The following is a 15,697-nucleotide window of genomic DNA, read 5'->3' as shown; positions in this document are numbered from 1 at the left end:
AGAAAAAAACTGATCCATTAAAAAAGTCTTGTTGAGCAATCTCAGTTTGTGCTTCGTTTAGCATCATAACATTAAAAACACTGTAAAACAATGGCGACACTTCTAGAATAATGGACATTGAAAGACCAGAAAGTTAAAATTCCTTCGACGCCACGACCACAGAGTCCTGGAAATAACCTTATTAGCATAATATTAGAATCTATAATAGTCCTACACACTAAGCCGACGTCACAAGAACATGCAATTTACAAACATTACAGTTCAGTGTAGTGTTGAATGAATCTAATCGAACACGACTCTCTTTCTGGCTGTCACGAGTGTCACGGCTCTCGGTCGGGCAGGTGTCACGACTCTGAATAATAACAATCAAAAACATAAAGCAGTGCAGTATCGCCAAAGAAGTGATACTACCACCAGCTTCAGGCTTGCAACGTACGGTGAAGCGCTGAGGATCTCTGTGGTATTCAGCGGAATAGAATTGTTGAGATAAACATTACTTTTAGTAGATAGTAGCTTACTTCAAATTATGAAAAATGTTTAAATAAAATGAGCACTGAAAATATGCAGAACCACAAAAACAATCGGATGACGTCAGGTAGACCTATAAAAAGTGCGTGATAGAACAACAAAAAAGCAACAGCGATAACGTCATTGAAAAAGGCTAAAGTCGTTTGTGGTTCTTATTGCGTTAAAGTTTACCTCTCCAAAAACATGCAAATGATTGAAGTATTATTGAGACAAAGAAAATTAACACTGGACCGTTGGAATAGTCTTGTACGCTAAATTTTGATTTGTTGGGTAACCTATATCAGCTTACATGCAAGTTGCACTAGTGTCAGTTGACAATGGCCAAAACAAGTCTTGACAGTCATATTGTGAAATGGACTCTGTCTTATTTACGTTTGTTATTGGTAGGTCATCTAAAAGTAGGTATAGGCCTAGCCCCATTCTTACTGACAATGTATGTTGCTTTCTTTGTTGGGATTTTAATTCTAGCCGTATTGTGCGTCGCATATCGAAGAAAGATTGTCAGTTTTATCCAGTACCGAAGTAAACTTTCAAAGCTTCCCGGAGTTCCCCAGAGAGCTTATCCTTTAATTGGCCACAGCTACCTGTTACTTGGACAACCGTCAGAATTCTTCCATTACATAATCAATCAAAATAAAGAAATAGTTGAACAAACAAAAAACAAAGTTGTGCTTTCGTGGCTTGGATCTATCCCTCTCGTAACTGCATTGCACCCTGAAACTGTTCAAGTAATTTTGAAAAGTTCTAAACACTTAAGGAAGTCATACGTGTACAACTTCTTTCATCAGTGGCTGGGAACTGGACTACTCACGTCTGAAGGGAAAAAATGGAAGCAAAGAAGAAGATTAATAACGCCGTCATTTCACTCTAATACTCTGCAAGATTTTCTTGAAGTCATGAACGAGCAATCAACTATCATGCTCAGTAAAATTACTAAGCAATATGATTCCGAAAATCATGTAGACATTGAGATGTGCGTCACAATGTGTGCACTAGACATAATTTGTGAAACAGCAATGGGGCAGTCAGTCAATGCTCAAAAGGATGAAGATTCGTCTTACGTAAAAGCTCTACACAGGTACGAGTAGGCCTACGTCATGACCATCATAAAGCTGTGTAGGCTACGTAAGGAATCGATCAATAGGCCTATCCTTGTGATATTGCAAAGTTTCACAAGTTTATTGTTTTAATTTTTCTCTTCCTACTCCGCTGTGTTTAAGATGCTAGATTCACTCTGAACTGCTGTAAACTTAAGCACTTGTGGGATTGCACGATTTTTTGTGAACAGCTATAGATGTAGGAAATCATGGCCAATGCACGTTATTCCGTTAAATTATGCTGTCTCGTGAGCTTTGACGATATCACTGCCGTTTGCCGCTGTCGGACATCATAAAATTTGCATAACGCTCCAAATCAAATCCGTAGATAGCCTATCTAGTGGCCGGTTCCACTTTTCTAGAATAGGCTCATTGTCAGCTGTATTTGTTGTGTTCTTACAACAAAATAAATAAAGCTACAATTACCCTTCTTAGTCCGAAAACTGAAATAAGAATGGCCGGTCTGCGTTTCACTTACATTACATTCAATCAGACAGTAGCCTACGATAAAGCAATAACGCGATGAGTATTAATCTCTACCCGTGCAGACGAGCAGGGGTAGAACTGGGTTTCGTAAACACCATAACAGTAGCCTATTGTCACCTCGTAAGTTTAGATTTTCTCACTTTGCGAATTGCGATTATATCAAACCTTTGAAAAAGATGAGGCGAATTCACTTTGAAGTATGTGTTTTTGGCAATTTTTAAATTTCCAAATTTTTGGGGTAGTTCGGGCCCGGAACAAAACAAGTCGTCGGGTAAAACCGGTCAGTTTGATTTTAATCAAGCATAACTTTTTTTTTGGAAATAATACACTCAAAAAAATGCTTTAGCTCACTTAGTGGTTCTTTTGTGATGCGACAACAGCAACTGCTGTGCAGTTTTTGCTTGCTGTCTCGGTCTAGGCTGCGAAACGCAAGTTGGTGTAAAATTTTACCTTCATATTTAGGACTAACTTTTTTTTTGTGGTTTCGACTAAACAGAGCATTACGCTATGAAAATTGTTAATTAAACCAAGACTTTCCAGTTTAAAGGAAATTACAATTATTGTACTTTGTCTCAAAACTACTCATCTTGTAGTTCTTCCTTGGAAATTAGTTTTATTGGGTATTTATTTTTGTTCAGTCATGGCTATTTTGGTTGGGGCAACACAAGTCAGTCACGAAGTGCTGTGCCAAATTTTTGCCTCAATTGGTGAAAATGCAAAATTCTTTAACCAAAGAATTTCGCATTTGGTTCATAGGGTATTATTTGCCTATTAAATCAAAAATCAGCTTATCCTAGTGTGAGCGAAACATTTAGTTTGGGGGGGGTCTGCCAAGAGGGCACAATTTTTGGCCATGTTTGAGGCCCTATCACTGCTAAACCAAATTAGGCAACAACCCAATTTTTTTACAGTTGATAGTACTTCTGCCAAATATTGAAAAAACAACATCCTTTACATTGTCACTTAAAAGGTCAAAGGTCATAGACATCCAAATTTGGCCGTTTCCAGCTCTCGGCTAAGATTTTCCAAAATTTTAAATTCTTGCCAAGACCCCATTTTTGATTGGTTTTGGCTGAAATTTGGTAGAAATGTTATTTATAAGATTCTCGATGAACTGAAAAAATATCAGTACAAAATATGAAAGTGTTTGGGAGTTTATTTAATGTGAAACGTGGATCGAAATGAAAAAAAAAAGCAAAAAGTGGGGTCCTTTTAATATCTTGGTTGCCCATGACCCCAGTGAAAATTGGCACTGAAATTAATTTTTTCCACTTATTCACTAAGATATGGTAAGGCTACAATGCAAAATTTATCAATGGTTCTCAGTGTTTTCTTATACAAAGTGTGCGTCAAAGTTTGGACAAAAACGCAAAAAATCACAAATGAAAGATTTAAAAAAAATGTAACAATATTGAACTATAGGTTACTAGAAAACATTTGAAGTGTATTTTTGATTGTGTTTCTATCAATTGTTCACAAAGCAATTGCTCTAACATTTGACAACTGTAATGTACCATGTGGACCTCATTGTCAGTGAACAAAATGGCAAATTTTGTCATAATCTTTCTTGCTCAGTTTGTTTTGTCGTCAAGAAGAACCATGGATACTCGGCACAGCAATTGAACAAATAATGTCATAAAATAGAATCCAGCATGTTTGCTGATGTCTGTTCTGAACAAATGTGCTGCAGTAGTGCACTTTGTATGTGTAACTTCACTTTTTATGTGTAAATATACTCTTTCTTTCATCAAAAAAACCCTGAACTGTTTTACCCTTACTTAGGGCAAAACCAGTCATTTGACTCTGTCGTAAAAATGATGTTGTATTAACATAACTTAAAAATAAATTTCCCTTTTTTTTTGCTATCTTGTTTAAGGAAGCCTTAGTACAACTGTTTAACACTAAAAATTGAGACATTTTTAACTTTATGTGAAGATATGCACAATAATACCAAAATGTGACTAGTCTTGCCCCGCACTACCCTATATTTTGTTTCGAACGCGGAACGAAACGAAATGACTTGGATATCAAAATAAAACAAGAGACTTCACTCAGAAATCATTTCGAAGCGAAATCAAGACAAAAGAATTTTGCTTCGAATCGAAATGTTTTGGTTTCGAACAGCTTGAGCAACGCACTTTCAGGACTGCTCTCCATTCAGCGGCACCTAGTGAATGGAATAATTCCCCGGCAACAACACTTCAACAATCGGAAAACTTCACTCTGCCAATCTCAGTAAGCTACCTGGCCCTGCGTCAAGAGCCTCTACAAGTATGCGAAATCACCAGGCATAACCTATCAAGGCTTTGTCAGTCCGAGGATAAAGATTCAAAAACCAAACCAAACCATCCTTAATGGGTAGGCTATAGGCTCACAAACAACTAAGGCATCTGCAGCTGATAAGACCGGCCGGTAATAAGGCCTACCCCCGAGATCTCCGTTGTTACAAATCTTGTCAAACAAAGTGAAATCTCTGGTTGCTGCCATGGTGAATTGAGACTGACTGGTAAAGTTTCACAACCTAAAGTTTACAACTTTTTGAGTTACGGAAAGTTGAAGTTTGGGGGGACTGAAATTGAGTGGTTTTCTTAATTTTCACATATTTTAGACTGCTCTGCAGTTAACAAACTGCTTTGACTTCCGTTTTTTTGCATTTTATGTGGAAGATATGAGCATGCTGATGCAGTAAAACCAATAAATTTGAACTTTTTTTCTAATTAAAGCAAAACTGATAATGATGATCATGACTAGGCTAATGTTGGTAATAAGGCTCATGGGCACATGAGGTAGGAAAATTGTACCGTTGTGCACCCCTAGTTGAAAAAGTGACGGTTAAAAACTTGAGTAACCTAAAAAATTCTTGTTACACCATTAATCCAATTTGTTATTGCAATGGAAATATCATAATTTCAGTATCAAAATACTTTAGTATCCCTACCACATCTAAAAACACCATGTCGCTTTGAAAAAAATGGGGCATGGGAAAGGAGGGAATAGTTGTCTCTGTGTATTTACTTATTAGTTCTGTGCCTGTGTTGCCGATTAGAAGTTGTTTTGTGGTGTTGTTATTGTAAAAATCACTTTTGAAAATATACCTTTTCTTTCGCTTTTGGTGCAAATTCAAACCGGGCCTTATTCACAAAGCATGCATCTAGCCTAATAAGGCCCGCTTGGGATTTTTTTTTATTTTTTTAATATTTCACAACTCCTTTTACTTAGAAGCTTGTTTCACAGATATGTTGTTTAAATAGACCCAAAGTATCCGTATTCCAAGTTTCGTTCAAAATTATGCAGTATTTAGAAAAATATTGAGGTTTGAAAATTAGCGGGCCTTATTAGCTGCAGGTGCCTTAGGCGGTAGGCCTACAGTAAATAAAATCAGCCTGGTTTGGAAACTTGGATAATGAATTGGTAAGGTTTCCCCACCGTAAATGAGGCTTCTTTAGTATCTTATTCAATTATAACAACCTACGTCGTTTTTAAAAACATAAAGCTACTTTTTGTCCAGCAGGGTGCTTTTTGACTCATCGGTTGCTTTACCTTAAAGTGCTTTATGGAATATGGTTTGGTTTTGAATCTTTATATGTAGGCTACTCGGACTGACAAAGCCTTGATAGGTTATTCCTGGTTGTTTCGCATACTTGTAGGGGCTCTTGATGCAGGGCCGGTTGCCGAGACTGGCAGAGTAAAGTTTTTCCGATTGTTGAAGCGTTGTTGCCGGGGAATTATTCCATTCACTAGGTGCCGCTGAATAAAGAACAGTCCTGAAATGCGTTGCTCAAGCGCATACCCCGAGAGTCGAACCAGCGCCGTGTGATCTTGAGCCGGGTGCGTAACCACTGAGCTAATGGGGCGGACAAAGAAATAGCCTACAAACAGTAGGCCTATAGTTTACCAAATGTCAAATTTGCGACTACTCTTCCATGCTGTGCTGCAGGCTACATTGTGTTGCAGAATTTCCGATTTAATCCAACTACGGCAAAGAACTCCGTTATTGTGGTGGGATTTTGTTTTTAAGAGAACGAGACTCGGCAAAGAACATGATCAAGCTCTGCATACTCTTCACAGCTTTACACGCAAAGTTATTGCAGAAAAATTGACAACAAAAAATCAAACTAAAAATTCCAAGAAAAGAATGGCATTTCTTGAAATGTTGATGCATGCTGCAACAGAAGACGGAGTTAAGTTGTCATTGGAAGACATTCAAGAAGAAGTGGATACCGTCATGTTTGCCGGGCATGATACCGTAGCTGCCGCGATGACGTGGACTATATACTTAATAGGAAGATATCCCGATGTTCAAAAACGCATTCAAAAGGAACTTGTTGAAGTGTTTGATACCGATACCCATCGTCCAGCGACAATAAATGACTTGAAAAAGCTTGTTTACTTAGAGCAAGTTATAAAAGAAGCTCTTCGTCTCTTTCCACCTGCTCCTCTTTTCGCACGCGTTACAGCAGAAGATTGCGAAATCGACGGCTACCCAGTTCCTGCTGGTGTGCAAGTGCTTGTATTTTCCTACAGCATCCACCACAATCCGATTGTATGGAAAGATCCGTATAAGTTTGATCCCGAAAGGTTTTCGGTAGAAAACTCTGCCCTTCACCACCCTTTTGCATTTATACCTTTCTCTGCGGGACCTAGGAACTGCATTGGTCAACGCTTTGCCATGTTAGAAGAGAAGGTCATTCTTTCCGCATTGTTAAGACAATACAGTGTAACTTCTCATGACAAACGAGAAGACGTGAAAATGGCTGGAGAGCTTATACTTCGCCCAGCAGCGCCGCTGAACATTACTCTCAGTAGACTATAGTTTTCAAGAAGTGCAATCCCATGAACTGGTGATTTTAGCCGTAGGCTACATCTTCTTCTGGCGTTATTCCCACTTCAAGTGGGGTCGCGGTGCAGAAAGCAATCCTCCAAACCATTCTGTCAGCAGCATCTTCATCCTTAACTCCCACTATTTCCATATCTTCTGTCGCGCAATCTCCCATCTTCGTTTCGGCCTTTCTCGCTTTCTTTTACTAACTTTCAGTTGTCTTATTCTCCTTTCGTCGCGAAGACAAAACCCAAAAAATATATCCACACAGTATTTCGCACACGCTATAAAATTTATTACACAATTTTTCATTGGCAGTATTGTTTTTGTCGTAAGCTAGTACTAACGCAGTTAGATAATTAGCCTAACTTACTATGATTTCGTTTAACTACACATATGCTTCCGTGTTAAGCAAATGGTGAATGTGCATAAAATTAAATAAATGGCAGTAAAAATTAAATCTAAATCGTAGTTCAAACGTACAAAATGCATCGCATATAATTAATAGATAAAAAAAAATTTGATTGTGACGTAAGAAAACATTAATAGCACATGTTTAGTGCAGATAAGGTCGGTGGTTTTTACATTGATTAAACGTCGATAGACATTGCACAGTTTTACAACATGTTGATTGTTGTGCTGGGCACCTGAAATCTTTGCACAGCCGCACAGGTCAAACAGGAATGACTGCAGGATATAACTATTCCAAACACAATAATGATAAAAAAGTGAAATAAATCGAAAAAGTACAAATAAAATGACAAGCGATACGAGCATAAATAAAAAAATTAAATTAAAACGCAAGAAAAAAATACGCAAAACAGTGTTTGATTTTGAAAACTCATACAGAGTAATTAAAGGGAAAGGGGGCTTGATATTAATTGCTATTATAAAAAAAAGTATTATCTGCTGAAATTACAAAAATAATTTTGAAAAAAGAGTTTTGTGATGTTGGCAGGCTGATTGCGGTCACTGAAAAAGCTTTGCCTTTTCTTTAAACGCTTGTTGGCGCTGTTTCTTTTCTTCTAGAAGTTTTTTTCTGTCTTCTTGCTCTTTTTTTATTTCTTGTTCGAATCGATTGGAATCTGACAGTTTATCAACCTGTAGATACGTTTTTTTCATTAGCTGTTGTCGTTAACCTTCCGTAGTGTGTAGACAGAAGGATATGTTACGGTCCAATGCTACGGGTTCGCTGTGGTAATATCATGCTCATAAAACCAAACTCAATCTATTTCAGTGGCTACTAGACTAGTTAGCCTACACAGAAAGCATGAGTTCTGAGAGCGTGCCATATCAATGCATCGCTTCCCAAAGTTTATTTTCGAGCTTGTGTTTTTGCTTTGAGCTAAGCGATGCTACAATGTTATAGTTATAAGTTCTACAAACAATTTACAACAGAAAATATCAACACATTTGTATTGTGCACTACCTTCCATCGTACGCTAACGTCACAAAACCGTCAACGAATTTAAATCTTTACGTACTTTAGCCTCAAAGAAATTTTTGGCTCCAGTGACACCTTCTTCTGAAACGTCGATCTCGGAGAGTTCAGCTAGCTTCTTCAAACCGTCAATTTGAAGTTCACCGACTGCAGCTTTTCGAAAGATCAATAAAAACTGTAGATAATAATGCATGTGTAATTGTGTATTGTTTTTTGCTGTGATGGTTAGAAATGTGCACAACCGAACTGAACCTAATAGCTGCTTTGCAAAGCGCTGCATAATAAAGTAGATCGTATTTTTAATAACACTGCAAACTAAAGCAAAAAGCTTGGCTTGCCAGTATCCGCCCATGAGATATTGCGAGGTGGGAATTTTTGAACTGAATTCACCGCCACCGTGGGCCCAGGTGGTATAAGTGAGAAGTGAAATTATCACATACTGTATCAGTACAGGCTGTACGTGTTTAAAGTTAAAACGGAAGTTTTACTGTCGCGATATTCAAATTGAGAGGTAGCTGGAATCTGTTGTAAGATAAACTAACATATATTTCATAAGATAAGGAGGTAGCAATTTAACAGATAAACTGATAAAGCAGGAAATTGAAATCAGATTGTGATTTGTAGGAATTACCGGTTAAAAAATCTATCAATACACAGTTAATGTGCACATCAACTAAATGTTAGAGTGAAGGCGTGTGAGAATCGGTTTTTAGAGAAAAGTACAATTCTCTTTTACCTCTCTGTAACTAATCTTCTCATCCAAATCCTCATCTACTTCTTTGATCATCGCTTTTAGGCCAAGATGAGTTTGAGGGGCTTCAAGCTTCTCCATCATCAATTTCAGTTCAAACAAGTCAATGAAACCATCTTTTCCAATGTCATATCTGAACCATACTCAATAGCATTTATATTAAGAACCATAAAAATAGTCAGTTGAAATTAAGGTCTGAAACGCATAATCATGAAAAAAGCCCCTTCATCGAAAAGAAAATTATAAAATAATTAACACTGCTTTTAATTAGTCTTAAATTTCTTAACCATTTCAATGACTGTGTCTGCAGGCCCTGCACCTGCAGTGTCCCAACTTACGTGTCAAACTTTTTACGAAGATCTTTTATTTGTTGCCTTGTGAATTCCTTAAACTCTGTGTAAGGATTGAAATGTGAACGGGAAGGATTTTGCGTCGTTTCTTTGCCTTCATTGATATTTCCTTGTCTGCAATATACATTTTCACCCATTGAAATAATACTAGTCATGCAATCGGTGGCATTTTACAAGTTAAGAAAAATATTTTTGTTTCAATTTTCATTACAAAAATATTAAGCAGCCAAAAATGTTTTGAAACATAGCGCGATAAAAAAGCGCTGGTAAATTTTACAAGCTCAGCATCTGGATCATCAAAGACTGCATTGGGTACATAGGCGCCTAAGCCGTGGGGGCCAGGCCCCCACCTATATTTCTGCGTGGGAGCAAATTTTTATGCTGCATTGATACATAAAACAATAGATGAGCTAGCGATCGGCAGCAGGAAAACATTTTTAAATGCAAACCGCAACAGCTTCGCGATAAATAATCACTAGAACGAGTAGCGATGCTACAATCCCACCCCAGACAAAAAAAAATCTGTCATTTTTACATTGATTTAACGTCTGCAGACGTTGAATCAATGTAAAAATGACTGATTTTGCTGCCTGAGACATAGCAAAAATCTACCATTTTGCGTCGATTCAATGTCATCAGATGTTGAATGCACCCAAAAACAACATAATTAGCTACGTTGACGCAGCGTACGTTTAGCTTAATGCGCTTACAAACAGACTCGATGTCGCTTTCGACAGTCGAAACCTCTGCAGAGAATTGTCGCGGCAGTGAATCGCTTGCTGTGAAAATGAACTTGAAGTCTCGGGGCCTGAGGTAACCACTAACCAACGTAACAAGGGCTGGTACAAACCGCATTGCGCACACGCGGCATAATCAACACAACAACGGACTCGCACAAACTGCATGGCGCACACACGACCGTTGCCATAGAAACCCGATCAAAGGCGGGGAATATGCGCATCTTTTGTTAGTGTAGTGAAAAGGGAGCAATGTCAAGTTGAAAACTTAATCAAACGTCTCTCCGTAACTATTTTTCAAGGGCTGTTTACGGATGTCAGCAAGTTTTAAATTTATTCAAGGTGACGTGCTGTTGAATTGATGTAAACATGAATGATTTTGCTTTCAACAGGTATTTTGTCTTTTGTTTCATGCTAATAAATCCAGTTCGTTGCTAAACTTTATGTTGTGCTTAGCTTAAAGAATCGCAGTCCATCAACCGCTAGACAACGCAGACGCATAGCAAATAGCATGTGTTTTGGTCGAGTTTTGTTTATAATAATTAACGGTAGGTCGAACGTAGCAATAACTCCGAGTGTGGCAATAAAAGCGATCCTAGTGTGACGACATACTGTAATTACGTCATCCATCTGCGTGGCATTTCGCTGAATTTACGTTGCTGCTGATGAAACACGCTTTCGCCCCCACGGCCAAAAAAATAGTTAGGCGCCTATGATTGGGTATGATATATATTTCACAGTGTAGATTCAAACGATCTGTTATAGCCTGATGCTGCGGGTTCTTTTTAGCAATATCAAATTACACTAGCTTTCGGAACACAGTTCCCTAGTCATGTGCTATGACAAATGGTGTTAAAGTCAGTGAGTGGTTTTTTAAAATGGCTCTTTGTTTTAGCTTGAGGCTGCCGGTTGTTGAGTTTCTGTGCTGTTAGGCGTTATGGCTGTGAGGTTTTGTTGGATCAGTTGATTAGTAGATTAGGTGACGTAGTTCTTCCCTTTCGGCGCGGTTGTTGATTTTAGGATTTTGTTTGCTAATGAATATGGCCTCTTTGAAACGTAATTGTACCGCGTCATTTTCTCTTCCAATAATTTTAAATTCAAAGTCTGCTTGGCATTGTTGTTGGTGATCAAATACCGAACTTTTATCCGAGCTGAGATGTTCTTTGAGACGGGAATGGAGTGGGCGAATCGTGCTGCCTATGTAGCTTTCCTTGCATTTTTTACATATAATCTTATAGACACAGTTCTTGGTGTTGCACATGTTGTCGTTCCGTAGTTGGCAGTTTTGCATCCGGCAGGGTTCGGGTTTTTGTGGTTTTTTAAGTGCGTTTCGGAGGGTTCGGGAGCGCCGAAAGAGGCGGACTGGTAAGTCCAGGTCTTTGAAGATTTTCTTTATTTTACGGTCCGCGTCGTCGCTCATATAAGGAAATTCGAAATGTATTGGGTTGTATGATGTCTGAGGGGAGGGTTGTTTGCTTTGTCGGTGTCGTCGTCGTCTGGGTGGTTGTTTAAGGAAGTCTTTGGGGTATCCGTTTTCCCTGATTGTCTTTTCGAATTCAGTCAGGTGTGGTGCTGCTTTATTGGGTGAAGAACATCTATCCCTTCTTCTCTGTATTTCGTTTAAGAGTATCTAATCTACTAATCAACTGATCCAACAAAACCTCACAGCAATAACGCCTAACAGCACAGAAACTCAACAACCGGCAGCCTCGAGCTAAAACAAAGAGCCATTTTAAAAAACCACTCACTGACTTCAACACCATTTGTCATAGCACATGACTAGGGAACTGTGTTTAGAGCTGGGCGATATTGGTAAAATAATTTCGATACGATATTACCAAAAATAAAACGATATAATCTAAGTTTCGATATTTTACGGCGAATCGCATAGCACAGCTTTGTATAACTGCATGAAAAACATACTGAGCACTGGTACTGAAATGAACAACATTTATTGCAAACAATGCTGCGATTTAACTGTCGCAAACTAAAGATTTTTGGACAAAAATGTTAGCATGTTGACATTGCAGGATTTTAGGCACGATCTCTTCTTGGAAACAATTGAGCCACTAAGTGAAAACACCCTTTCACTACTAACACTGGTGGCTTGAATGCACAGAAGTTTTCTTGCAACTTTTGCAAGTGTAGGAAAAGTCAGTGCATTAGCTCGCCACCATGTACAGATGCAGCGATCATTGTTGATAGTTTTTGATGCAAAATAGAGATGCAGCTGTGAGTAGCAAAACAAAATAAAGTATCGACATAGCTGTAGCTACCGTAGGCTACAGCCGCTACACTATGCTACGGCCGCTACGTTATGCTACGTAAAATCAGTCAGCTTGCAAGTTTCCTATTGTATTTACCGGACTTCATCCTTCGCAACAACGCAACACGTGGGAATCAGTAAGCAGGATTGCGTAATCACAAAGACTGCTTGTAATGCATAAACAATGCACACACGCTTGAGGGTTGTCTGCGCATGCGATGTTAGACTGCTCGCAATGCGTAAACAAAGCACACACACTGGGTTGTCTGCGCATACAAAAATGTTGCTATAATTTCAGTTCATTTATAAGCGATAAAATCGGAGCTTTGTGAATAAATATCGCTGCCGAAAAAATATCGTATCGTATCGAAATATCGTAATATCGGCCAGCTCTAACTGTGTTCCGAAAGCTAGTGTAATTTGATATTGCCAAAAAGAACCCGCAGCATCAGGCTATAACAGATCGTTTGAATCTACACTGTGAAGTAAGCAACGATCATGCTGCTAAAAGCAAAACTCATTCAACTATATGATATATATATATATGACTCTGACCACATATATTAATTGTTCATTTGAGACTTATCCTCATAAGCCAAAATTAAACGGATTATTATTATTGTCAAAGCATGAGGCATAAACTCGTGCAACAAGCTTGAGAAGCTGCGTTATCACACCTACCGCTGTAATTTGTTTGCTAATTCATTGTCAGCTGCATCAGTGGTACTCTTCTCTTGAACGCTTGTTGGCATTAGGTTGTCAGTTGGTGCAGGCTCATGTCCATCAATGATGTTTTGCCTTCTTGCTAAACGTTGTGACAATTCATCAGACATTTTGATGCAATACTTTAACGGCTACAACTCAGTTTTTAATATACAGCAGGAAGTGATAAGAAGGTTACGCCTGAAAAAATGCGCCAGTGTATAAGTGTAGGAAACTGCACTGATTGAAGAAACTTTTATAAAATCAGTGTTTAGTGTCAGCCAAAAGCGAAACTAACATGTGTTCGTTAATTGCAGTATCAATTTTGGACGTTAAAAATGTATGAATTTATACGAAACAAAAATCCGCAGCAAAAAACACAATAGCCTACGCATTAAGCAGTACTGTAAATAACTGGGTTTTAGGAGGTAAAGGTAGTCAAGCATGTGTTGCTGTGTGGGAGATTTAAAGGAGACACATAAAAACTAAACACTCATTAAGTCATGATACGTAGATCATGTCGGCTGCATAGCCGAGTGGTGAGAGCCCTGGTGGGGCACTCAATACAGCACCGCTCAAGAGCATGCAGGTGGGTCTTTGGCAAGAAACACTTAGTGGCATGCCTGAAGGTGGACACAAAGATTGGCTTCTTTGCCTTCCCTTTCACTTAATCTAAATCTGCAACCACCAGACGTAAGCATGGATATATTACATAAGTCATGATAATTTTCAAACCTGATAAATGTTCAGTATGGCTTACTTAATTTCAAACCAAATGAAAGTAATACAGATCAAGAGCGCAAATAAAAACATACTCACAGGGACCTCGCAAAAGACGAAGCCAAAGAAATGCAAAAAAAAAACAATATGTCACTACTTAGAGCAAGTATGCAAGCCACTTTTAAAATATCAGTGAAAAAAAGTTAACTTACTTGTATTTAATTTAGGCATATGGTATATAAAGCAGTGTATTCTAAAAATTCAAAGTGCTGTTGCAAAAAATATTTATGATGCTGGTACACTCATCAGCACACAGGTAAACTTTTGAAAAGTGCTACACAGCCACGGAATGGCCCGTTTCGGCGAGTCCGATTCGGAGAGTTCCCTATTCGGAAACAGCCTTTTTCGGAGAGTTCCCTATTCGGAGATTTTTTGAAATCATTTTTGAAAATTATCGGATGCCATAGCCTAATTATCATTGCCGTTTTTACATCGTTTTAACGTCGCTAAACGTTGAAATCGTGCAGAAAAAAATAGAAAATTATCGGGTATCGTAGCCTATTTATCATTGCCGTTTTTACATCGCTTCAACGTCGCTAAACGTTGAAATCGTGCAGAGAAAATAGAAATAAAATGTTTGAACAATTAAATGAAAATTCGTCATGTCAGTTCAGTTGTTTTTATTTGTGACCATCATATCAAAAACAATACACGTCAACATAGCAAAGGTCGAGAAAAAGGTAGAAGCGACAAAACGCGAATGTTAAAACGTGCTTGTGACCGAAGTAAGTGATTGAGTTGAAAGAAATTTGGCACGGCCGCAACACCTTCAGAAAAATTTAAGATATGAAGGAAAAATAAAAAAAAGAAGATGTTACAAAAAAAAAATCATGTGTATGTCTATAAGTTAGTACTTTTGAATAGTTAAAATGATTACCGGTAGTTTGGATCAACAAATGTGTGGCCTACAGCTTGGATTGAAAAGAAATTATCGGGTACCGTAGCCTAGTTATCCCGACCAGTAAAAGTTTGTTCCAAGAACCCAGTTAGCCTAACAGTTCATTTTTACATTGTAGTAACAGATAACCAAATGTGTGGCCTATCGTTTTAACGTCACTAAACGTTGAAATAACGTAGTCTAGTTATCCCCACCAGCAGAAATTGCCGTTTCTACATCGTTTTAACGTCGCTAAACGTTGAAATCATGTAGAAAAGAGAACTTTAGCTGACTAGGATACGCATACTAGGATATTCCACAATATCGTTTCTTTTATAGTTGAAATTATCGAAGCTTTAGATGAGTGGGGTTTAGACCTAACCACTGAGATCTTAAATCATATTTATGACACCGAAAAGACCCTGGTGATATGGTACGTTCCATATTCATAACTTATACCAAAGAAAACCGAAGCAACAGAATGCTCACTCCACAGAACAATTAGCCTTTTGAATCACCTAACAAACATCTTACTCCGAATCATGATGATGAGATTGAGACCAAAACTACAACCGGAAATTACAACAGCACAGTTTTTATTTGTTCCAAAGGGACCACAAAAGGAATTTTTACATTAAGAATGATAACAGAGAGATGTATGTCCGATCCTTCTGTTTATTTAGAGAATTTTATATTTTATTTCACAATATCGTTTCTTTTGCATTCTTGCATTTTATCCAGTGTTTACCTTTGAGTGCCTTCCCAGACGGCAAAATCCGTCATTTTTACATTGATTCAACATCTGCAGACGTTCGAATCAATGTAAAAATGACGAATTTTGTTGTCTGGGTTGGTTCAAAATA

General features: G+C 38.1%; 1 protein-coding gene and 1 pseudogene across 1 annotated transcript; one reads left to right on the top strand and one right to left on the bottom strand.

Moving 5' to 3' along the window:
- The first annotated feature begins 959 nt into the window (after window positions 1-959).
- On the top strand, window positions 960-6,924 carry LOC145766163 (cytochrome P450 4V2 pseudogene; annotated as a pseudogene).
- A 285-nt stretch (window positions 6,925-7,209) lies between these two features.
- Window positions 7,210-13,373, bottom strand: LOC145766305 (EF-hand domain-containing protein D2-like). The gene is made up of 5 exons (XM_082577986.1): window positions 13,157-13,373; window positions 9,461-9,586; window positions 9,108-9,255; window positions 8,415-8,546; window positions 7,210-8,031 (listed from the first exon to the last, which is right to left on the bottom strand). Exons 1-5 carry the CDS (start codon window positions 13,306-13,308, stop codon window positions 7,900-7,902), a joined length of 690 nt encoding a protein of 229 aa, XP_082434112.1. The 5' UTR covers window positions 13,309-13,373; the 3' UTR covers window positions 7,210-7,899.
- Between the last annotated feature and the right edge of the window lie 2,324 nt (window positions 13,374-15,697).

The sequence above is a fragment of the Aplidium turbinatum genome, chromosome 3 (assembly GCF_918807975.1).
Source record: "Aplidium turbinatum chromosome 3, kaAplTurb1.1, whole genome shotgun sequence".
In the NCBI taxonomy this organism is placed as follows: Eukaryota; Metazoa; Chordata; class Ascidiacea; order Aplousobranchia; family Polyclinidae; genus Aplidium; species Aplidium turbinatum.
This window is presented reverse-complemented; position numbering and strand designations above follow the sequence as displayed.